The following is a 26,288-nucleotide window of genomic DNA, read 5'->3' as shown; positions in this document are numbered from 1 at the left end:
GGTCCCTCGCTGCGCTCTGATTGGCCGAGCGGCGCGCACGAGACACCAATGTCTGCTCCGCCCGCGCAGACGGGCTTGACTGGAGGCGCAGAGGGACACACCGAGATTTCGCTTTTTTAAAGGAGGAATTCACCAGATTTTCCAAATTCCAAAGTAATTTAGAGTGGTTTGATGTGAAGTGGTTCATTACAAAGAAAACTTAGCAACGTTAACTCAGATTTCTTTGCAGTGGTGGTGAAAGGAACCAGTGGTCGCTATGTGTACAACACAAATACAACCGTATTTCCTATCTAACACGACCAGTTTTTATTTTATACGTAATGCTGAAATGATATATAATGTTTTAGGACAAACCTTACATTAATTTATATAATTAATAAAAAATAAAATAAAATAAAAAGGGGGCATATATATATATATATATATATATATATATATATATATATATATATATATATATATATATATATATATATAGTGCAGGGGCTTATAGCCCTCCCACCCAATAAAACTATTTTCTGTCATTGAATAAAAATGTCTCAGGCTTTACAGAGTTATTCCTAACCATGTTGTGTAATAACTTTCTGTAAAGTAGCGTTTAGAGACATCTGGTTCACCACTGCTGTGAACAATTTTTGAAGTTTTTCTATGATGCACCATTTCACATCAAAACACTCTGAATGACTTTTTTTTTTACATCTTAATGATTTAAGTATGCATACATTTTGATGGTATTGGAATTCCTCTTTAAGCTTACAGCAAAACAAATGTTCAAACTGCCTTTCTTGTTATTAAATTCAAAATTCCTGGACATTTCTGGAGTTATATATACACAAAGAACAAACCTGCCTACCGCTCAGCGTTAAGATTTTAAAACGTAAAACCTCCCTCCACTCTTCAGCACTTGAAGGTGTCTATATATGGGTAGTTTATGCAGATGTCTTCTTTAGTGCAACAAGCACTGTCTTTTCTGTCTCTTCTTGCTTCCTGTTTTGTCTTTTGTTTCTTTGTTGTTTTATTATGCTTTCAATGATCTAACCCATCTGATCAGAGTAATCAGGGCCGTGTTTCCCAAAAGCATCACACTGAACATGCTCTCTACCAGTTAAGATGATCTAAATAGGGAATTCCACCAATTTCTCAAATAATTAAATGTGTTAGGTGTAAATATCATTCAGAGTGGTTTGACTAAGTCAGAATTGTTCACAGTGGTGGCGAAAGGAACCAGGCGTTTGAAGAGTTTAATGCCTCTAAAAGCTCCCTCGCAGAAAGTTATTACATAAAATGTTTATGGACTATAGAGCATTTCACATCAAATCATTCAGAATGATTGTTTACATCTCAAATTAAATTACGCAGAAACTTTGAAAAAATGGTGGAATTCACCTTTAATACTAAGATGCGTTCAGGAAACTGGGCCCTGCTCATTAACTTGCTGAGTTTAATGAATGTATTAGAGCAGGGAAACATTAAAATGTGCTGGACACGGCTACTCCAGGATCAAGGTTGGGAACCTGTGCCCTAGGACACTAGCATGCAGAAAAGATGCAGCTTAATGGGAAAGATAGCAAAGTTTAACTTAAAAAGTGTAACACATGGTTATAACACCTAACATGGTTATATATAGACAGTGACAATGTCAGCGTGTGGTCTTATAGGGGGAAAGTCCCTAATAAGCCTGCATACCACAGATGCCCCCTTGCATTTTTAAATGTAAATGCTGAAAAGGAATTACAGAGACCTACAGCTGGGTTTTCTATTCACAATGTCAACTCAAAACATGACAGGGTTAATAGGTTAAAGGTTAATAACATCAACAAAACGTAGAGATTAATGAGTAAATGGAGTACTTATATGACAGGGTTGCTTACTTCCTATTTCAAAAATAGCTTCTCTGAGCAAGCGGCTAAAGTCAGAAGTCAAATGACCAACCACAGTCTTAACAGTCTGGAATATTACTAAAAAGAAACTCCTAAAAATTCTTAATAGTAGCTGGAAGCATTCCAGTTCTATTTTTAGTGAATCATTATATAAAAACGGTCAGTTTTGTGTGTGTATGTGTTTTTTTTGTTTTGTTTTTTATATATATATTAAAATCATCAATGCAAATCTGTATTAATTAGGCTCTAATATAAGCAATCACTAACATATCTGAATCTGTATTTGGTGTGTAATTACACAAAATGCTTCAATTCTCACACTGTTGTTCTCAACAAGCCCACCACTCATTCCTATGGCATTTGTCAGTAGATTTTAAATGGAAGCCTAAAGTCTATAAGAGCTCATGGATGCAGTATGAGTCGAGTGGAAAGGAATTAGTGACCTACTTGGGTTTGCACTGAGGAGTTTACAGCAATTTTTCATGTTGTATCTGCTTTTCTCTTCAGTACCCAGTGCATGACTAATGCACAAGAACCACACGTTCAAGTAGAATCATGATTAATTTATATGGACACTGGCTGCATGGTCCAAACATCCATTTACAAAAACATATCTATAGCTTTTGAAAAAATACATACACACAAAACGAATGCGATTAGTGGAGTGACACATTCAGTTGAAAACATTAAAGAACTCACCACTATTCAGAGGCAATGGTGCTTTATTTTACAGCTGTTGTCGGCCACAGCCACGCCGTACACTAACAACTCGTTCTCTCCTCCAGCTCACATCTCCCTTTCTACACACACACATACACCCGCAGGGTGGTGCCCCATCAGAGTTCATAGCAAAATAAACCTCGTGCAGTAAATGCAGGAAAAATACATAACCTAAAACACACCAAAACATTTCTTGAACATGCTACAATATGTATAAATAAAGGTTCCCAGTTTAAATGTTTCTTAATCCTTCTTTATTCAGTAGCTCATTTACTTATCAATTATTAAAATTAGCGGTGTAGTTTTCCTTTTCAACTTTGTGGGGTGGGGGGCTCCACTCATCCCACCTGACCCTTAATGCTTGCTCTTACACTTTGCCTTTGACTCCCAGAAAAAGTGTATTATCAGACTTGTTTTTCTTCAGTTTAAACACACAGATCTCCAGTTTGATCTGAATTTGTAACTCAGATCAGTCTAGTTTTTAGTCAGAGGGCTGAGTGAGAGAAGTGCGATGACACAACTACAGCACTTTATCTGCTTCAACAGGCTGAATGTCTTTACAGCCAGACTCAACAAGACAGGACGGGCGGCCGGCCGTACCGCGGAGCTTAAAACTGGACTCTCCGATCCAAATTGGACACCTGGCAACCCTAGTCAAACAGAACGTAGGAGTCATGAATACATAAAGTACATCTTTAGATGCAGACGTTTTTTTGTTGGTTTAACAAAGTAGATAAATCTGCTGACCTACTAACATAGCTGGCTATTGCTAACAAACTGTCTACAGCATTAGTGTTGTTAATCGGGGGGACAGCCACAGTCTGCGGATGATAAGCTGACAGTGTCTTACATAATTACGGGTAGCTTAGTTTCACCTCACTTTTACATGCTTAAAAGTCTTCAACATTAGAAAAGCTAAGCTTAAGCAGAGGAACATGAAAGATGCTGACTGTAGATGGACTGCATTTCCCTTGAGTCTCTGCACAGGGACGTGAAGAGATGACAGAAAATAAGGCTTTAAACTGGAGATCCTCTCTTTTGTTTAAATCACAGATAGTTGTTTAACAATTATATGATTTAAAAATATATATTGTTGGTCAAATGTATGAACCAAAAACAATCACAAATCAGCGAATTATTAGTCGGGGACAATTCATCCCCCTCCAAACACTGAAGGGGACACATATTCTCTCGCCCCAATAAATCTACGCCTATGATTAAAACGAATAATTTCAGGTTTGTATGTTTTTTTATTTTTATTTATTTTTTTTAGCAACTATTTTGATGGTGGGCTTGAAATGGTACACTGTCATGGCTAAAGTTCACAGTCATGTTAATTCTAGATCAGTAAAAAAAACTGTTAAAGTTTAGTAAGTGGGTGTATTTAAAAATACAAGTGGGCTTAAAAATGACAGTCCACTGGTTTTCATCTTTTCTGTTTATTATTCTTATTATTTTAAAATAAATCATATAAAGCTTGTTTGCTTGTGTTAAAAGAGAGTTTAATCTTTCATCTCATATATCATTAAGGTATATCACCAAAATCAGAAAAATCTGTGTGAAAAAATGCTTACTTAGACTTAGGTGGGCTCACTAGGGGCTTTTCCTGTAGATGTTGAAAAGCCGAATGTAAAAGGCCTACACATATACTAGAAGCGGAATAAGTACAACGACGATAAAACGTAATTCTCGCCCACATTAATGTCAACAGTGTATAAAAGTAGGTAGCAAAACCTAGTACACCTTTTCCCCAGTGGGAACCCATTACACACACACACACACACACACATCACTGTGTGTCGAGTGTTTCAGTATTTTTGTCAATTGTAACATCAAATTCATTCTGATCTACAGACACGCTGTTTATTTTGACGTGAGATCATGTGACTAAAGTGAACTCCAAGCTAAGGTGAAACACTATTTAATGTCAAAGTGCTAAAATTTGACCACAGTGTTCCTGTGACCTTTCAAACTAGAACAAATGCCAACCCAGAACAAACAAAGACGGAAGCTCAATGCAATATGGAATAAAAAATGATTGGTTGGCATTAAAAGACTCCTTCCTGTGAGTAGCCCATCCAATTTGCCCTACATGTAGCATTAAAAAGTAAATATTTCTAGCAAATAATGGATCATACATCTCAGAAATGATGACGTGTGGTATACTGTGGGGTAGTACACTTATTTACAATTACATTCATACATTCACTCATCATTAAAACTGCAAAAAATTACAATATGTGAATCTTTTAAAGCTTACCTCACTGGGCGACTTCCTTGGCAGGAAGTGACATTAAAATAATGTTGCCTCACATAACTTGTTTCAGACTGTAACGGCATTAGCAGAAATTCTGACTCCTTTCACACATAATTTGACCTTTAGATATTTCAGTCATCATACTGATGCTGCTGTTGATCTGTTCACAAATACGCCTTTTTTATGTAAAATGACTCATGTGTAAAGTGAAGGGTGGCAAACGTCAGCTTCAACAGCATATTAGGACAAGTCACAGTGTTTACATGCTGAATTGTTTATAATTTGTGGTCTCATTTTATTTTTATAGTCCACCATAGTCCCATCTAGATTATCTACAGATGTTCAAATTATTAACAAACTATGTTGATTGTAAACAGTGTTGGGGTTACGGTTAGGATTTGGACCAGGGTTAGGGCTAGGACCAGGGTGAGGGTTGGGTTTAGGTTAAGGTTAGGGTTAGGATTAGAGCCAGGTTTAGAGTTACAGAAAATGATGGTCTTTTTTTCTCTCTTTTCTTTCCTTCTTTCTTTTACTCTTCCTTTATAATGATTATTAATATGGACGGTATTATTAAAATATGTTTACCATAAGAAAAGCAAAGATTAGAAAAAGAGGATTGTGTGTATGTATTTATGTATTTATGTGTATAAAGGTATATAAAAGCATACAAGCATTGAAAGTAAAGCAGCTGTATAGGCCCATAATGGAACTGTCCTTAGATAGTCATAACTGTGGTGCTAACTAAAGTACTGTTATTGTTTGATATAATTACTATATTGTTTGATATAATGTGAATTTTGTATTTTTCCCCATGTTCTTTTCAAAGGACTTTCCCCAATAAAAAAAGTCAAATTATGGTCAATTTAGTGGATATTTAGTTGAATGTAACTTGAAAGTAAATAAAGTGAACTATCCAAATAAAGTGTTAACTAACTTATGACTCAGACTGCCCAAAATTAAAGAGATAATAATCACTACATGTAATGTTATTGGATCAGTACCACAGACAATTTTGTCAGTGTTGACTTTGAGTTTATAAACAAAAAAGCTTATAAAAGAAAAAGAGGAATAGTTACAGACTAATTTTTGTTTCTCGAGTCGACACATGGTTAAGCAGCACTTCACCACAACTTATTTTTACCTCCTCACAGAGTAAAACTAGCCAGAAAACATGTTTGTGCCTTTTGCAACTTCACAAATATTGACTTTGTCAAGTTCAACAGTAACCACTGAATTCATCAAACGTTCTAGTAGCATGGTTGGACATTTCAGGGAAGGTATGTGTGTGTGTGTGCGCTTCTGTATGTTTGTGTGTGTGGGTGTGTGTGAAAAGGGAACGTGCAACAGGATAAACTGTGGTGACAGTAGTGAGCATGCTTGTGCTCTCAGTAGTGAGCTGATCAAATCTCTCACAAAAATATCTCACAGCACTTCATTTTTTGTAGCTGTGCATCAGACAGCTTTCTGAACCTGATCTGCAAATGACTCTGACTTAGGTAAGTTCAGCAAAATTTAAGTTGTGTTATGTTTTTTCTCTCCCCAGCGCCTCTGATGTAGATCACGGTGACAAAAAAGTGACACTTTACTTTGCACTCTTGCTTCCAGCACTGATGATACTGATCTCTTCCTGAACTTATTATGGTAGGTGATTGGCATGTGTGAGATATCTCACCTTTTAGCACTTCTAGCAGTAGATAATGTTTCGCCATGAGGACTGAAACATTGTCAACTAGCATTTTAAAACTACACAATTCAAACACGTCTCTGTGGTCCTCAAACCTCCAGATGGTCCACACAGTTGTATGCAAAGGTTTGTGCACCCCCCTCACCACCAACCCCCGGTCAAATTACGTTTTTGTTGATTTACTAAGGGAAAAGTTAACACAACTTGCACAGAGAACACACTCAAATGCTGCAGATTTTAGTGTCCAATTTCTACGTATTTGCTAAATTTAACACATAAAATGTGACATGCATAAAGGTTTATGTTTTATTTTTACTGTCATATAAAGTTCAACAAATAAGCAGTAATTGTGCATTAAAATGTGCAGCAGTGTGACAAAACATGTCATTTGATTAGAGGTGCCCAAACTGTTGCATACAACTGTAATTGCTGTAGTACTCAAGTCCGGTCTCAGTCTCAAAAGTGTCAATTAACTGTCTTGGTCTCGACATCATTTGGGCTCGGTCTCGGGGTGAGGTGGATTCGGAAATCGTTGTCGAGACCTGTTGAGTGCGATGCCACAGCATCTGAGGTAACTGGAAACTGAACTTTTTTCTATTGTTACTGAATATCAGCAAAACTTTTAAACAAGTCTTTTCTCCACACGTTTGAATAAAATGCATGGTTTTGTTTGTTCTTGTTCATTGTTTCCAAAATTCAAACAGCTCCCGAGGGCAGATCAGAATGATTTTATTACTGTTTTCATTTAATAATTATAAAGGATGCATGTTGTTTGGTTTATATTAAGTTGCATTTAGGTGGTGACTGTACCTTTTATCAAAGAAGGGACAGAGAAAATTAAACTATGATAAAAATTTATAATGTTTTTAGGCCACAAATTATTTAATAAAAAATGATATAATCTGTTGCAAATATAAATTATAAAAATAAAATACTGCTGTTGTCGGGAGAAAACCTTGTATCTCCAAAATTACAACTTTACAGGAAAAGGAAAAAAAACTACTTTACTTTTAATGTAAGTTAATGGAACCAGACTTTTTTCCAAGTCATTCGGGGCCATTTCTTTGGGCCTATTTATCATGCGTTTTACACACAATGTAAAGGGCAACCGGCATTTTCAAATTATGTTAAAAACTGAAAAACGACAAAAATGGAGATACAAGGTTTTCTTCTGACAACAGTGATATATTTTACAAATTATATTTAAAATTTTTGATTTTATTTATTAATGTATATTATGCAAATGAACAATAATGAATGTACAATGAACTACAAATGAACTTTAGTTCCCCCCACACTTTCTTCTTTTTTTGATTTTTAAATTCCAAAAAAAAATCATAATATGGTCTTGGCCTCAACCGTGACTGGAGTAGTAACAAAGTCTTGGCCTTGGTCTCAATGTGTCCAGGTCTCTGTCTCGACTCTGACTCACCACTAGTGGTCTTGACTACAACTCTAGCTCCAATCCAATTTGCAACACAAGACTGGTTTGAGAACCACTGAGCTACAAAAACAATGCATTTAAACGTTTTCTCTAATCATTATTTGGCCCAGTCCAGTTTGATGATTTAAGCCAGCATACATGTGCAATTTTAGCCCTTTTCAAGCCCGATTCGGTTGTAGCCGACGAAATTAACAGAACAAGCAAGCTCCAACTGAGAATGATGATGAACACCTCACACACTGCACTGTAAGCAGCGACTGATGGAGCTGAATTTTTGTTGGCTACAACCAAATCAGGTTTAAAAAGGGCTAAACACTCTGATGTGTGATCGCCTGCCTTGCAGTGTGAGCAAACCCCAAAGTCACACCCAAAACCACAAATAGATAATCACAACTGCCCCTACTCAGGTGAAGACACACAGGCTAAAGGCAGATTTACACTGTGCGATAATCGTCACGGTAACGCAGAATAAAAAAAACGTGAAATAATTCTTTGATTGTGAATTAAAGTCAGTGGTCTTCTGAACAATAATGTGACACACTCCACGATGACCAATTTACTGCCTCTACAACCAAAGACAGCCTACAATGAAGTTCTGGCGGTGTCCGAAATTTTGGTCCAAAATGTCACAGTGTGACCTCTGCTATGACACACGGCTAAAAACAACCACTAAAGAGACGCATGGAATGATAACTGAAGGAACTTTGTTGTTCACAAGTCTAAGAATATTAGCTTAGGCTATTAGTGTGGCTCTCAGCTCACATACAGAGTGACCTGCAGTGAAATAGCAGAGCTAACTACCGCACTGTGAGCAGAAAAAAATTAGCCTACTGACATCAAGTTCACTTTGGAGAATAAGCATTTAGTGTAACCATATGAGGCACAATACAGGGCAGCCTATCAGAACAGAGGATTTTGACATGTATCAGTCTTAAAGGCACAGTAATAAAGCAGCCTGCTTAATTGTAAGAGCTAAAGGTTGGAAAATGACCATGTAAAAATGAATCTAGACCGTTACTGGTATATATCATCACACAAACCATACAAATGACTTCAGTGAAAAGTAAAAGAGCAGAAAATGGGATCTTTAAAAAGAAAGGCACCAAATAGGAGGGATCCCCTGAAGAACCATGTTTTGTTCCCTAAAGAACTAGTGCATCTTAGGTTCATTTTATGCGCCACCCATAGATTCAACTTCATAAAGTGCAACTAATGAAAGAAGAAAAAAGCAACAGAGGTTATCATGGATTCTAAGGTTTATGGATACCACTTAGCAGCAGCACACATGCTAACTGTTATAGCCAACAATTATGAAACTAGGCAGTTAACCAAAGAGTATAAGGAAGATGAACACATAACGGAAGGTTTGCAGGGGGAAGATAACATGAAGAGAGTGAGTAAAACAAGTAAGACAATATGCAAATAGCTAGTGCCAGGAACCAGTGGCACAGATGTTGAGTTTTACACAACAAAGTTGCATTGACAAAACAAACACTTACCAAGTAAATCTGACAGCTCACTGTAGTTCCCAGAAACAACACAGCCGACTCAGTTCCATGAATGTATTTAAGGAACGTCAACAAGAGAGGAGAACTGATTAAAACCAACAACAGAGCGATTTCATTTTTTGAGCCTAAGACGTCTTAAGGTTTTCGAAGACTCCCTTCAGACATATTTTGACCTTTAGGTGACCGCGCAACGGAAATCATATTGTTTTGAACTGTTCACATATGAGTTCCCGTTTAAAGCAGAGTGAATGTGCTCCAGACTCACTCAGAGTAGAGGCTCCCAGGGGAGCTGTGATGGTACCAAAAGAGAGAGAGAGAGAGAGAGAGAGAGAGAGAGAGAGAGAGAGAGAGAGAGAGAGAGAGAGAGAGAGGGGGAGATGGAATGAGGCTCCTGCTTGTAAATTCTCTTGAGTGGTGCTTTGTCACTTGATTTTACTTTGTCTAAAAGATCTAAGAACACTAAGACTACTCTCACTAATTAGAAATGGCTTCAGTGCCTCATATACAGTTAATGTGAAAGTTGACAAATTACATGTTTTTGATCTTCTAAGTGAAAATAAATTAGCACATCCTCTACAGACAACACCCTCTGCATATTTCATACACAATTACTCTTTATTTGCTGAATTTTATGTGCTGGTAAAACAAAAAAATTTAAAAAACAAAAACATGAGGCTTGAATTTTTTCCAATATGTTAAATGACACCTCTAAATCTCCATGGATGATCCACACCTCAAACAGACTCACTATGATCTTACTGTAACTTCAATCTAACAAATCTATACCTGCACATATAGATTGACATCTTGTACATCTTCTATCCATATTTTTTATAATCTGGAATATATATATATATTGATATATATCAATATTCTATCTCCTGCATCCCATTTATTTACCTCTGTCTCACTAATTGCATATATGTAAATGTGTACAACTGTACATATCACAGCTTTTATTTCATAACCTATATTACTGTTACAAAACTGTACATTGGAAATGGTGCAATGCTGGTGTATATTTAGAGTCTAATGTGTATATATTTTTATATACTTTTAATATATTTTTGTATTTAAGTACTACTAGGGGGCTATGCACCTAAGATTTTCACTCACCTTCCCACCTGTGCAAATGTGATGTGACGATAAAAATGATTTAATTAAAAAAAAAAAAATTACAGAAAACTCACATACATTTAAGGTCCGTGTAGAGAATGTGTGAACTTACTTTCTCTTAGGAAATCAAGAAAACATGCAATTGAGGAAACGTCCTCATACAACCCTTAAATAATGGGTTGTTTTGAAAGCTAAAGCCGTCACCTGTTTACCAGTGTTTCCGTGGAAAACATCTTGGACTTCAAAAGTACCCCTTGTGTCTGTGTTTGACCACACGGCCGAGGCTTTCACAACAAAATGCTCTCACCTACTTGCTGACACAGAAATCACTAGTGGAATATGTAGCAATGCAGTGTTTCCTGTTTGTTCTCCTAGTATAGCATAGTGGAGTACAGCATGCCGACACGTGCTTGAGGCCACCGTGACGTCAAAACAAAGGAAGAGACACTTCTGTAAAATAAATGCTGCCTCTTGTGCAAGCGGAGTGCGTGCGTCAGACTCCAAAAGTGTCCGACACACAGACCCCAAAGTGCAAAATAACAGAAGCTTAGAAGGTCAGCAACATGCCCAGTGTACAGAGGACAGTGGAGCAATAATGGAAGAACAGGCAGCAACAGAGTAAGGTACTTTCACGATTACCTTCTACTTAGTTTACTTGTGTTTAATCAAGTGTGCAGGGTCTCTTGCCTTGACTTTACATTTCTACTGTCTGTTATATGAAAGAACTGGTTCTTAGAACATCTTATCAGGCTCATCAGGACAGATGCAGAAATGACTACAGTAGTGAATCTTCATTCCAATGAATGATAACTGGACTTCATGTCTCAAATGAAATCTAACATATGTGTGTGTGTTTACGGGTAAACTAGATTTATTGTTTCTTTCCTACTGCTCCATATATAAGTGCTTAGACACATGCAATACTGTGCAAAAGTCAGCAATCCCTTTTATTAACCTTCAATAGGGCCACTGAGTACAAGTTATTCATTTCTCAGTTGTAAAAAATCCAGAAAACACAAGTTCTACATTAAAATATCGATGTTTTTTAGTATTTAGTGTGTTAGTCTTTTTTATTACAGCTGTTCTTTTTGGGAGACCTGCTTTCAGTTTTTCAAAGAAATCTGCAGGGATATTTTTTCACACCTCCAAAGTTCAGTCTTAGAAGTTGCTTGCATTTTCTGCTTCTAACGAGCCACGTAATCCTAAACACACTGAGTGATGTTGAGGTCTGGAGGGGTGGACAATCCATTCTTCTGAGAATATTAGCAGCTTCTTTGTATCATTTGCAAATGTTCTTCTTTATTGTCTATTTCCTTTTCTCAGTAAGGGACTTCTTGACAGCTGCACATCCTTTCAGAGACATAGTGCTGACTTCTCACAGTGGAAGGATGGACAAAAACACCTGCAGATTTTTTCAGATCTGAAGCGAGAGGGGAGCTTGGTTTTTTTTTCTATATCTGAAACATAAAAGCTTTAAGTACTGTTTATCAGAGGGTGGGCTACCAGGTCTTGCATAGTTACTAGGAGTTTTTAAGAATTTTTTTGAATTCCAGTTTTTCCACTTATTTTCCTTTTGATTGACCTAAGTGGATTATTTTATATCTAATCTTTCTCAGTAATATCTCTTGAAAACGAATAACTTGTACTTAATGGTTGTTTTGATGGAGATTAAATAAATGAGGAGAGGTCTCTGACTTTTGCACAATACTGTATATTGAGACATATTGCATAAATATGTTTTAGATATGAGGGAATATTTTAATGTGTTTTTTTCTTCCATATGAGTCTGGTGGTGACTACATGGCTCTACTCTATGTGTAAGTGTGTGATGTCATGCTGGGAGGAGGTGCTCAAGCAGATGTGCGTTAGCTAATGGTGTCTGAGAGCAGCTGGGCAGGGCTGATAGACGAGCAATAACATCATGACATCACCGAGAGAGAAAGAGAGAGGTGGGGGGGAGTAATCGAGCCACTCTAAGGGAGAGGGCCGGCAGTCAGAGAGCAGAAGGAAGGAGAGTGGGAGAGAGGGAGAGTGTGTATTGCATGTTAGAGGGGTGAAGACGACACTGCACCAAATCCACAGAGGAGGCTTCTCTTCCCAGAGGATTCTTGTGGATTTCCCTTTCTCTCCCGTTGTATTTTTTCCCTTTTTCTTTTTCCCCCCTTTCCCCTTCCCCTTCCCCCCCCTTGTGGCCAGTGACCCTCCCCTGCTCTGGGCTGCCTCTCCGGGCATGCTACTTAAGCCCAAGTATGGCCGCTTCCGCAACGACTCCGTGACCTCCTCCGACGACCTGATGCAGAGCTTGGCCATGAGCGGGAAGGTAGTGGTGGCCACTCCGGTGGCTCCTTCGTCTGTTCCGGGCTTGCCTCTGCCACCCCTGGAGCCGGCCACCCTCCCTCCTCCACAGGCCCAGGCACTGGCTGATGCTGATTCGCCTGGGCCGGACGGTGAGCGGGACAGTGCCACCACCTTCTGCATGCTGATCCCAAAGATACCCCAATGGAAGTTCTCCAACTCGCTACTCAGCCGAAGCCCATCTAGCTCCAGCTCGGGCTCCAGCTCCAGCAAAGACTCCGGCAAGGCCGTCCCATCTGCTTCTGGGACAGCTGCAGCCGCCAGCGGGCCTGTGGCCAGCCTGGCTGCTGTGCTGAACTCCTGTGACCCTGTTTGTGTGGGTTCCTGTTCCCTGCAGGCTGTCGCCAAGCAGAGGGGTTCGGCGGGTTCGGCAGGATCAGCCAGTCCCAGAGGTTCTGGGGGCGCGGTGACGGTGGAGGGGAGTCCAGGAGGCTCTGGAGGCTTCCGGACGGGAATGAACCGCAGGACAAGGGTGGAAGGCATGTGGCTGGGTGGAGAAGACCTCAACCATAAGGGCAGCTTCATCCACAAGCCATCCCAGGGCTGGCTGCACCCGGACAAGAAGATCAGCAGCACAGGCGCCTCCTACATTGTTAGGGTGAGTCACCAAATTATTAGCTCCAGATCACGCTGTGCTTCCTTCTCAATAGTGTTTAGCAGACTTTCAGCTCTTTACAATAAGGTACTATTGTAGCCTTGGCTGTGAGAAGCATTGTGATGGTCCATGGTTCACAGTTTACATCACCTACTCTACATTGTATTGTCCTGAGGAAATGGAAAGACATTTGAAAGGCACTACGATTTTAACAGCAAATGTTACAAACTAATGCAGGCGTAAAGAAAGAAATACACTGTTACATTTGGCTTCATGTGAACAGTGGTGTGAAATAAGAACAATAAACTTGCCAGTGTGTTGTTTGGGTCTGTGGTGCATTGTTGGAAAAGGCAGAATCTATAATTAAATTTAGATATATTGCTCTGTGAGAACACAGTGCGTCAGCACAGCATGAGGCGTGGGTAAGTAAACAAAATCATAAACACATAAATGTCAAGCTTCAAAACTAAGAAAATGAAAAAAAAAACACTTGTTTGTCCTTTGAGAGAAGCAAAGTGATAATACCGCTGTACCACAATTAGCGGCTTAACAGTATCTCAATACTCATTACTCTAATGTTAAATGCTGCTGACATTTGACATAGCCTGTGCGATCCCTTATGGTCCATAAAGGGTTACCGTAGGTGGCAGACTGCTTGACGTCGATGTCAATGAGCTTCCCCAACCCTCCCATATTGCTCAGTCTCTCTTTCTGACCTAGGAGAAAGAGAGAGAGAGAGTCTGGGCTTGAGGATGCTTCCTAATTGCATTACACAGGCACATTCATTCCTCTATTCAATTACATATAATCATAGTCATTTGTATCACATGTGCTCCAGAGGATGCAGTGTGCTTTATTGGGGCTTTCAGTAAATTTTAAATGTGACCAGCTATAGAACAACATATTAAGGGACTTCTGCTGCTTTTCTAAACGTTCCTATGTCTGAAGGGCCTAATCAAACTCTATCAAGGCCAAAACCACCTTCTTACTACAGGATCACCAAGTGAACAGTCATATTTCCAATGTTATGTGTGAGTACTTTTATTTATACAACACTATAGAATAAGTTGGTTAGACGAGTGGGCTTCATAATGCCCTCCATATTGGGCCAGCGAGTACAACATTCTACCTCTTTTTCACACTGCTGAGGGACAGCTAATGTCCTTTGAGTTTCAAATTCCTCTCTTGATGTCATTCTGGCAAAATTCACGAAGTCATGGCTTATGCAGAGTGCCTGGATTAACGCACTTTGTACAATGTAGCAAGGAGGGGCTTGTTTTGAAGTGGAAGGAGCTAGTTTCTGTCCCTCTGCAATTTCTTGGAAAGACGGGCTTTCTGGAACGGCAAACTGAATTGAGAAAACAAGGAAACAAGATTTATCAAGCAGGAATAAGTCCTGTGACAAAGAGGTCTTTGAGGCTAAGAGCGAGGGTGCAGACCTCGTCTCCTAGATTAAACACTTCCCGCCGCTTCCTAATCTCATTAAAACACACTCAGGCTCTTTGGAAAGGAGCCTTGGTTTGTTGTCGAGGAAGCCATGTTGCTAATTTGCACTACCATTTTCATACCGGTTGTGGAGAAGATGACTGTGTATAACTTTAACTAAAAAAGCTGAGAGTAAAAGTACACTGAAAAAAAGTGTTGCTTTGAATTTACTTGATTCAAATGTGTACATCGTTTCCACATGAATAAAATACATCAACAACATGCACTAAGCACATTTTGTTGGGGTGACAGAGGTTAGGTTGGGTGGTATCATCAGGTAGCAGAAAAGAGTTTCACACTGGTTTGGGTGATGAGTGTTATGAGTCACCTTCATGCGCTAAAATAACAGACAGTTAACTCTTGCAGCGCAAACTGACTAATGAGTACTACTAGCATTAGTGCGTTAAATCATTACTTTAATCAACAATAACCTTTAATGAAACCTGGCTGTGGGTCTATGGTCTGTGTGGAAGTCAATTTTAATGACTTCCTACATAAAAAAGAGACACTTATGTCTAAGGTTCCTCATGGTCATTGGCTTGGATGTAGGGTTCTAGGAAAACTTTCATTGGTATATAACCTAGTGGTTCTTTAAACTTTAAAAATATCCTTTACACTCATCATCTCATTTACAAAAAATGGTTCCTTATAGAAGTATCCACTAAAAGGTTCTTTAGGGAACCCATAGTGGCTCTTCTCCTCCAAAGATTCCTTTTTACCACCTTTATTTTTTAAGACCTCGCCATGATTTAACTCAGGCCCCTCTTTTTCAAACCCATCATGAATGAGACCAGTGAAAAAAAACCTGTTGTTCATGCGGTTTCCAAAACAAGCATTGGAAACCACTGCTTTGGATGGTCTAAAAGCCTATGACTCACCCCTCTAACGTAAAAATACCATAATTATTAGTTTGCATTGTTTTCCACATAGTCACTGAATAACTATCCTAAAGATGTAATATGCTTGTGAATTCAAGGGGTTAAATTATCCTTCAGCCAATATTAGAGGGATACAGAGTCTCCCTCAGTACTCCCAGGCCTGCATGAAATGGCCTGCTGTCTGAGCACTTCTCCTTATCCCAGAAGGCCCATGCTGCCCCCAACCCCTGCCAAACATGGGGCTTTTAGCGCTGTCTATCCACCTATCCTTCATGCCTGCTGTAATTACAATCCCCAATCCACCCATTACTCTGTCACTTGGAGGCTGAGGATGAGCTGCTGCGTTGCAGAAGATATATTTTGCACCCTTACATAATTACATGCTGTTGATTAAGCCGCAGCCTTATGTGGCATTCTGCATGTGTGCTTCTGCCACTGTCTATGCGATGTGCAACTTATCAACACCAGTGTGGTTGTGTGTGGGTGTGTGTCGGATGATGAGGATGGGGCAATTGTTACCGCTATTTCTTTTGATGACCCAAATCATAGATTAACTCTTAGAAGTCAGTTAATTCTCATAGCTAGCTGAAACAAGCAAACATACGAACAGAAACAAACAGAAGTCAGAAGTGCAGACTATAAGCCGTTAATTCAGAATGTAAATCAAATATAAATGTAAAACTTTTTATAATTATTAGTTGCATCTCTATTTCATTATTGCTGGCTCACATTTATTTAAGCTGATTGCACAGATATCACAGTATAAATAAAATTACTGACGGTTTCAGTATATATTACCATATAGTGTATTTATGTACATATTTTTTAAATAAAAGCATTTGTTTTGTCGATTAACAATAGTGAACTATTCAGGGATGTTCCTTCACTGTTAAAAAGAACCATATTTAACAACTGAAGTAAATCTATAATATTTTAATTGGACATAATAATAAAAACAACAATGAAAAATATAAAGACAGATATACGGTATATATCTTTCTAACCCTAACAAGATAAAGGCAAGTGCATGTAACGTAAACAAATGTAAAACACATGTAAAGTGGCTTCTCTGAGTCAGGCAAAAATGGTGCTGAACGCTATTTTATGTCTGAAAGTCATTTGGCCTACAGACACTACTGGAATTTATAAAATACTACTGTTGCCTGAAGCAGCTGGCTGAGCGAGAAGCGCCACTAACAGTGCATGTGGAAATCTGGCTAGTCTCCATGCTAGGCTAATGGCTGACAGCTAACCCCAAGAGAATAGCTTTTGGTGGTGTGTGCTCACTTTCCCCCTTTAACTCATTTAATTCTGATGTCTGCTCTTTCAACAACAAACTGTACTAACCTACTTCAGACTGCAACTTACTACATGGGAGGTGAGGGAATTACCATGATTTCACTCAAATCATGGTAATGTAAGTTTATGTAAGTTGTGTTATTTGGATTTTTTTTCCAATTTTCTCCCCAGCTCAGCTGTATCCACCAGTTAGGACTCCCCCAATCACATGATATCACCAGCACTAGGAGGGCGAAGGCAAACACAAGCTTCCTCCAAGTCATGTGAAGCCAGCCACTGCATCTTTTCAAACTGCTGCTAACACAACCTCACTGGGCAGCTGAACGTGCTTTGAGGAGAGTGCTTACTGCCAGTTCTGTTATGTCAGCTAGCTGACATATGCACTGGCTAGTATCACACTGAGTGATGGGGGAGATCCTACTCCCCCAGAGAGAGCGAGGCCAGTTGTGCTTTCTTGGACTCCAAGCCACAGATGGCTGTAGCATCACCAGTGATCGACCTTACAATCTTCTGATGATAAGGCCAACGCTTTGACAACTGTGCCACTCGGGAGCCTTAGAAAAGCATCATTCCTTCAAAATCACATCATGCGTCTTATGAAAACAACAAAAGTTCTGACATATTCTAACTTCTGACTGGAGCTATAGCACCTTTAGAGAGCAGCGGCAAGTAGTGTTTGTTTAGTTGAGCTCAAGCTGTTTCTGTCATTAGAGCTACTAAGGTTTGACTGCTAGAAAGCTAATCAGTTAATTTGGTCACTTTAAGCTTGTACTTTAAAAGCAGCAGACACAAAAAGACACATTGCTACCAATAGCGATTATCAGCTAAAGCTTTATGATCATGACGGACCTAGTAACTATGTAATTAATTATAAAACAGTATAGCAAAATGACATCAATAATTCTAGACTTCTAAGGGTTAAAGTTTTTGTCAGTATGGTTTGGCTTCTTGTTTTCATAAAGAAACAGTGATAAATGGACTGTTTCTAAGTTTTATATGTCTGTTTTGCTTCATATTTTTACAGTATATGGGCTGTATTGAGGTTCTCAAATCAATGCGGTCACTGGATTTCACCACTAGGACACAGGTGACGAGGTAAGCCACTTAGCTTGTTTGCTCAATGCTGCTAATGATTTGATAGTTTGTAGAAACTTTTATGTAGGAAACACTAAAACAACTACGGTACTCATTTAGTTATGTATTTGTTTTAGTGTCACTGCCATAGTAACATAGTGACAAGTTTGCTGACCACACAGTTGACTGCCACACTACTGCATGTTTTAATTCGGGCTGATAATACCAACGTACTGCAATGCTATTTAAAAGTTTATATATATATATATATATATATATATATGTTTTGTTTTGTTTTTTTGTTTTTTTTTGTTTTTACATGTAGACAACCTGACATGTAGAATTGAAACAACAGGAAGCTTGCCAAATGAAGCTCATTATCACTCTAGCAATAGAATGTGTGCCTTTAGAGGTGGAAATTAGTTCAATATCCTGGTCAGGGCTGCACAATATGGACAAAATTTCATATGCTGATTATTATTTGCTACATTCTGCAATTGTGAGAGAATGTGTTATCACAAATAACATCAAGGCTGTGATTTTGTTGCAGACACAAGCCTGAAGGCAGTAGTATTCATGACAGCACAAGATTATAATTCTTTTATAAAACAGTTCTGAAAAATAAAGAAAAAGTAACAAAGTCTAAACAAAAACCCTGAACATTGTCTCAAATGTGCTTTTAAATTGCCAATTCCTTCAGCCAAAAAAAAGTTATCTAATGTTTCCATTTTGTTTTTGTATGTGCTGAAGTAGAAACTAAGTAATGATCAGCTATTATCAATAGTAATAATTAGTAATTATCACTGAGCTGTTATCACTAATGACGGTTATCAGATTGTGTCGTCGGAATCAACTGTTGTACAAAATATATTAAAACACATTTTTGAACCTCTAATAACATTATTCAAGACTGGCCTGCAAATTTTCACCAAAATTATTTACATTTGTTGAATCGTGTGAATGCCTTGATTCATCAAAAAAAATCCAAGAATACTCATCTGGAACATCTGAGGTTGGTCAGAATGCTTGTAGCACACAATAAAATAAGCTAATTAAAAGGTTCAGTTGCATACCCCAGCTTCCTGTGATTGTAAAGGCCACAATATCATAATAATGATACAAACAACATATTGTGCAGCTCTAATTTGTGTCCATGCACAAGACTTGCTGTATGCAGCGCAGGCCGACCATGTATTAATGCACATGTCTATGTGTGCATGTGTTTGTTCCTGTGTAGGCGGAGCTGCAGATTCCCACTGGGAATGGTGCAGTCCGTCTCTCTGCCCCTGGCTATTGATCGGCAGTAATCCAATCCCCATAGCCCACACTGACTTTAAGTGCTGCCAGAACCATGCAGATGCAGATAGAGATGTATTATTGATGATGGTGGTTAATGACTGGAGAGCTGCAGCGGGTTGAGCATCGAAGAGTGTTGAAAACAATGAAGAGCGGGTTTGCGATAGACTGGTGTGTTGGGAGGCAAGAGGAGGAGATATATAGAGTGGTGCGCTTAGGGTAGAGATGTACTATGGGAGTGGTAGGTGTGTGTAGGGAAAGGATGTTCTATTGACATCAGATGTTGAGGTGGTAAACAACAATGTTACAAAGCCAATATAGGTTCTCTGTACATTTTTCCATGAACGTCTTTGAATAACAATGTCATTAAGTCGTCAAAATATGATTATTGCTACATACATGCTGCAAGCAAACCACTCAGATATTTAATTGGCATTTATTCACCACTATTATATGACAACACCAGCTACTCACATATCAGCCAAATCCACTTACCTTCAAACATTGGCAAAGTTTGCTTGTTTGTGCGGGGTATTTTGGTGAGGTTGCATGTTTTTTCATGTCAATTAAATAAGAGTGTTAGCTTGCTTGTAGCATGCATGAAACAATATTCCTATTTTGAATATTTAATAAACTCACAATTCAAACGACAGTAATATTAAGCTGTAAAACGTATGTAGAACAAAACAGAGTTTTGGAACTTGTCGGTTAACCACAAGGTGTGATGGGTCAGGCTTTGAACTGACAAATTCTTTCCACATACAAAAATAGATTAGTCCTTTTTTTGGACAGCGGTTTATGGGAGTGGTATAGAGTGACTGTGTTTAAGGAAGAGATGTACTATGGGGGTGGTAGAGTGGTATAGAGTGATTGTGCCCCATTTACCAGTATCTTCCAAAATTTTTTCTTAAATTTGTTCTTGATAAAAATCCTAAGAAAAAGTCTATGTCAGGTCATTGCATTTTAGGGAAGCGATGTACTATGGAAGCTGTAGAGTGGTATAGAGTGGTATACACTAAATTCCCAATCTGTCATCACCACTGAGCAGCTTTTTGTTTTTTATTGCGGCAGTTTTATGGCTCAGTCTGATTTGGTCAGACTCTGAAGATCAGACTACACATTTGGTGAATGGTATTCGGTTCATCTCTGGCAGATTCCAGGTTGTTCAGTTGTTCTTCTGTCACAGCTGCCGACTGAAAGTTCAAATGGCTTGAGCGTCTCCTACAGCTGTCAAAGTCGTTGCTTAGCAATGGTGTCTCAGCGGAGTGATACAGTGTTTGTGAAAAAAACGTGATGTTATGGTGAAATAACAGCACGGTTAGAACGCTCCTCAACCAATCAGCTTGCGTGGCCAGAACTAACTGTTGTATAAGTAGCCTTTAGAATGCTAACTAGCAGGCTAGCAGCATAAAGTAATAAAGTTGTATCAGCAGTCTTGCATAACAGACCACTGCCTTAAACCCAGTGTGAACTTAACAAATCGAATGTTATGGTTTTTGAAATGGTAAGTATTTTAATGTGTATCACTGCTTATAAACAGCTTTGTCTGCCATTTTATTCAAGTTTGAGAAGAGAGATGTGGCTTGCTGTGACTTCTGGGCAAGTTCTGCTGCTGACATTGGTGTTCACTCAATCCCTTGCACCTTTGAGAGATCATCTAACAAATTTCACTTAAGTTAATAAAGTAATGGAACGGCCCTTAAGGTGGTGCCGAAAATTCCTTTGAGTGAGAAGTAGACGAGGGCATGTTAAAACTGGTATTGAAATGGGCGGACTGTGTTTAGGGAAGAGATGTACTATGGGAGTGGTTTAGCCTATGATAGCATTACTGAGCAGTGTGGGCTGGCTGTGATGGGAATTGCTGGAGTTGTTGACACAATTTGCAGGGTGTGTTTTGCCAAAGCTGCCCAATATAAACTGTTTTTTTATGCAGGAGGAGGAGGGAGGTGGTAGAGGGAAGATGAGAGAGAGAGGAGAGAGAGAGTGTGGGTGGGTGGGCTCTCACATCAGTCATCGTCATGAAGCCAGCATACAATTTCTGTTAGACTGATCATGCGGTAGATAGGAAAGAACACAGCAGCGAAGAAACAGTACACACAGTCACATACACAGAAAATACACCAACATGCCAAGCGTACAGATTGACAAATCTCTCTCATATGCATGTTGCCATTTTCACCTTAAATTCAGACACACAGAGGTGCTCAGTGAACATAAAGCTATTTGCAGCCACAGCTCCCTTTCATTTTATTTAGCAATTAAGCAACAGAAGCTGGTTTATTGAAAATAATCCCTCAAAAGTCCTTCTGTGGGGACAGTCGCCACTTTTAAAATTTTAATGAGATATCCGATATCCATCGGGTCCTTCACCCAGGCACTCAGTCAGCCACCAAGCCATCAGCTCAGTGTCCCTGAGGCTGCTAGAGATGCACTGACTGACACACTCCAGCAGCCACTAGAATGGCTATTAACGTCTGTTAATGTCTACCAACATATTGAACAAAGAAAGAAGCAAAAAATCAGAATCTGACTGCATTTGAAAGCATTTCACTCCAAAGCTAGATCATGGTATTCTATTCAAGCTGAAAGGCCAAACTAATAATACTGACATATTTCTGTGGTGGATATGCCTTCTTGCACGTCTCACTCACTCTTGGCTGTGCTCCAGAGCTTGGTGGACTTTGTGGTGACCTTAAACTGGCATTAAGTCTGAGGCTAATTTCACTCAATGTTGATGTTTATATGAAAGTACTGTTTATATCAGCCTGTATAGACCTGTGCGGACGAATGGTGCTTGGCAGATGCATGTACACTAAATGTTTTCCATTAATGTCATTATAAAGACTTTGGGCACTCATTATTGTTTTTCTTTGATGTTAGACCTTTTTGAGTGACATGGCAAACAGCACATTAATGAACTTATGGAAAATATTGTTGTTTAATTAGAACAGGAATGTGAAAATACATGCTTAAATGCTGCTGCATAGAAATGGATGTTCCTTTGAATGAATTACAGCAATGACAGAAGCTAGACTTCGGTGTCCGAATAGTTGAAGTGACTTCAATAATCTAACTTCACATCTATGATAAAGTATACTGTACAAAGTACATCATACTATATGTGTTTGGGTGTGTAATATGCACATTACTGTACAAAAATCAGAGACCACCCTTTTATTTATTAAATCTGCAGGCAAAATACCAAGTACATTCTACTGATTTTTTCATAGTTAACAGAAAATTAAACAGAAGCCTCAACAAATAAATGTAATTTTTTCAGTATTTAGTTTACACACGCATTGACTTCATCACAGCTTCCATTACTTTTGGGATACTTGCTTTCTTTTAATTTCAGAGAAATCTGCAGGGGTATTTTTCCACAACTCCAAAGTTCAGCCTTAGAGTTTGGATTTTCTTTTCATAACCCTGGCACCAAGTTGTCTTATGACAGTGGAAGGATGAGAGGAGCTTGATTTTCTCTCTCAAAAAGAAAGCTATGTACAGTCAGTGACACTTTTAGGAACAGCTTTTGTTGGGAGGACATAGCTGTAACTCAGTGGTGAAGTGTGTGTATGTTTGTGTATTTTTTTATATTTACAACATTTTGGTTTTGTTACAAGAAAATATATGAAATCTCAGAAACTCACCTCTTGATGTTTTGCAGCAAGTGCAAACCAACTGTGTGTGTGTGTGTGTGTGTGTGTGTGTTCAGGGAGGCCATCAACCGGCTGTGTGAAGCTGTTCCAGGTGGGAAGGGTGCCTGGAAGAAGAAGGTAAGCAATGAAGATTATTGATCTCCACTTCATATTAACATTCAGATGACACTGTCTAAATAAAACAGCTTTATTTTGCATTAATATTTTGTCTGTAGGCTGCCAACAAAGCCCTCCAGGCCATCATGGGGAAAAGTAACTTGCGTTTTGCTGGAATGAGTATTGCTGTCAACATCTCTATAGAGGGCCTGAGTTTGCTCATCCCCACCACACGACAGGTTAGAAACTTCCATAAAGTTTTGATGTGGTTTGAGCCTCATATCTGAGACTTAACATTTCCAAGAAGCTACGTGTAGCAATAACAGACACAAATGTAATCTTAGTTACATAATGAGTTACATTTACATTCTGTATAGACATGTTCTAGTCTGCATTTTTGTCTTTTTTTGGTTTGTTTCAGTGCCAACAAATGACAAAAAAATGGCAAAATAAATAGTTTTGTTTCTTCCTCACAGCATTAATAATAAAATATCTTTTTATCTGTTTTATTCAGTCAACTTTAAGCGAGAAATACATAATATGAAATTACACCATGCTCTTGGCATGAATTGCGATAACTGGGACTTCTAAGGCTTGAAAGAATTAATCTGTGAAAAAATATAACTTAAGCAATTTTTTAAATACCTCAGATATAGCTGATGAGCCAAGACATGCTTGGTGTCCAGATTTGGCTTCTTCAGTTTAGCACTAGAGCTACAAGGCTAATGTTGCTTACAAACACTAGAGGTCAATAATCACCCAAATCAACCCGGAGTGTTCAGCTACACTGGGAAGTCTTATTCATTTTTATAGTTCATATAAAGTGATACTGTGTCCTAAACCACATTATCAAATTTGTAGAACCTTACTAAAGACACTGTAGACAGTCTGAGAGAGTTGAGCAAAGTTTTAGGGATGTACGTATGGTATCGAAGTCCAACCTTTTTTTTGGAAAGATTCAGATTGAATAGATCGACCTTGGGAGTTGTTGATTATACTGATTTTGACATTGTTGTCCGTTTCTCTCCCTCTGTGTCTTTCTGTCTGTCTCCCAGGTGATCGCACATCACCCTATGCAGTCCATTTCCTTTGCTTCCGGCGGAGATACGGTCAGTCCTCAAAACACTCATTCTCCTAATGCCTCTCTGAGCAGTCTGAGAGCTGCTTCCATTCACATCTTTAACGTCTGCCTATTAGAGCAAATTGTTTCTAACTTTATTAGGATTCAAGATATTGATATAAACAACTCATCCCATTGCACTTTTTATCTTTCAGGATACACCTGATTATGTTGCGTACGTGGCCAAAGATCCTGTCAATCAAAGAGGTATTGCTGATTTCCTAATGCATCAACTACAGTGTAGGTGTATAGGCTAGCTATATTTCATCACTTTTGATTGTCACTACTTCACTTAACTGTTATGGCACATCATAGATCTACTACTATGTCCTGATGGCTGAAACAGATGTTTAAACTGTATGCTGTCTATTATCAATACTGTAGCACTGAACATATAAAGAAATTTCACATAAAGAAATACTACCCCATTTCCAAAAAAGTTGGGATGCTGTGCAAAATGTAAATACAAACAAAATTTAATGATTTGTAAATCATTTAAACTCTATATTTCAATTGATTTCTATTGAAAATAGTACAAAGACAACAAATCAAATGTTGAAACTGAGAAATTTTATAAATAAACTTTTAAAAATAAGGCATTCCCTGAAAAAGACGTTATCTGGATGGCAGCATATGTTGCCAAAACATGTTTGTATTGTTAAGCATTAATGGTACCTTCACAGATGTGCCAGTCACCCATGCCACGTGCTCTAATGCACCCCTATAAAATCATGAAAACTGGCTTTTGAACTGTGCACTGATAACAAGCTGAGTGTCTTGACAGTGTTCATGATTTCCAAAAAGAATTTCAGATGTTGATTCGGACCACAGGACAGTTTTCCACTTCCCCTCAGTCCATTTTTAATGAGCTCAGGCCCAGAGAAGGTGGCAGCATTCCTGGATCCTGTTTATATAGTGCAAAGATTCTCTGAATCTTTTAATGTTATTATGTACCATAGATGATGAAAAGCAAAAGTTCTTTGCTATTTTATGTTGGCAAATGTTATTTTTGAATAAAAACAGTTGCACTATTTGATCGTGCAGTCTTTCACAGAGTGGTGAACCCCTCAACATCTTTACTTCTGAAAGACTCAGCCTCTCTGAGATGTTCATTTTATACCAAATCATGTTACTGACCTGTTGCCAATTAACCACCACATGTTTTTTATGCATTACACAACTTTACCAGCCTTTTGTTGCCCCGTCTCAATTTTTTTGGAACGTGTTGTTGGCATCAAATTCTAAATGGGCATATATTTAAATCAAATTTCTCAGTTTCAACATTTCATATGTTGTCTTTGAAGCATTGTATTTTGTTTTCATTTACATTTTTCACAGCATCCCAACTTTTTTGGAAATGGGGTTGTATTTCATGTGGAGTGTTTCAATTAAGCCTAAACTGCTAAATGATGGCTAAGAAAGTACCAATGCCTAAAGCAACCTAAAACCACACTCAAGCAAAAAATATTTCTCCTTCAATGACATAAGTGCTAAAATAGAAGAAAAAGTAGCTACCAAAAGTATCTGAACCCCACAGAACTACGGTGGAACAGACTGAGAAGATCTTACCTGGATATTCATAGAGTAGCTGAGGTCATTTTCATTCTGTTTTTGTAAGTCCATCTGCCTGCATGGTATGCATGCACGCAAAGGTGAGTTCAGGATTCAGCACAACATTTATTGTCTAAAATGGCTGCCCTCAGCCAAAAGATTTGGGTGACTACTTCTAGCATTTGTTAGCCACATTAGCCTTGTAAGTTACTTACTAAAGTAACTAAAGTAGCAAAAATTTGTATCCCAAACATGTCACGGCTGGTCAACTACA

The 26,288-nt window shown here is 38.5% G+C and overlaps 1 protein-coding gene across 5 annotated transcripts in view; it reads left to right on the top strand.

Moving 5' to 3' along the window:
- The first annotated feature begins 6,117 nt into the window (after window positions 1-6,117).
- Window positions 6,118-26,288, top strand: part of shc2 (SHC (Src homology 2 domain containing) transforming protein 2) — a 34,386-nt gene continuing 14,215 nt past the window's right edge. The window contains exons 1-9 of one of the 5 annotated variants that reach the window (XM_036587141.1): window positions 6,118-6,134; window positions 6,401-6,498; window positions 10,985-11,227; window positions 12,806-13,562; window positions 18,246-18,316; window positions 23,304-23,364; window positions 23,463-23,582; window positions 24,399-24,452; window positions 24,619-24,670. In XM_036587141.1, coding sequence (XP_036443034.1) covers window positions 11,205-11,227; window positions 12,806-13,562; window positions 18,246-18,316; window positions 23,304-23,364; window positions 23,463-23,582; window positions 24,399-24,452; window positions 24,619-24,670 — 1,138 coding nt within the window. In that variant the 5' untranslated portion in view covers window positions 6,118-6,134; window positions 6,401-6,498; window positions 10,985-11,204. Of the gene's footprint in view, window positions 6,135-6,169; window positions 6,499-9,153; window positions 11,233-12,805; window positions 13,563-18,245; window positions 18,317-23,303; window positions 23,365-23,462; window positions 23,583-24,398; window positions 24,453-24,618; window positions 24,671-26,288 lie in introns of those variants that run through there. The other 4 variants (XM_036587140.1, XM_036587142.1, XM_036587143.1 and 1 more) reach the window with 4 other exon arrangements.

Source organism: Colossoma macropomum, unplaced genomic scaffold, assembly GCF_904425465.1.
Source record: "Colossoma macropomum unplaced genomic scaffold, Colossoma_macropomum, whole genome shotgun sequence".
Lineage (NCBI taxonomy): Eukaryota > Metazoa > Chordata > Actinopteri > Characiformes > Serrasalmidae > Colossoma > Colossoma macropomum.
This window is presented reverse-complemented; position numbering and strand designations above follow the sequence as displayed.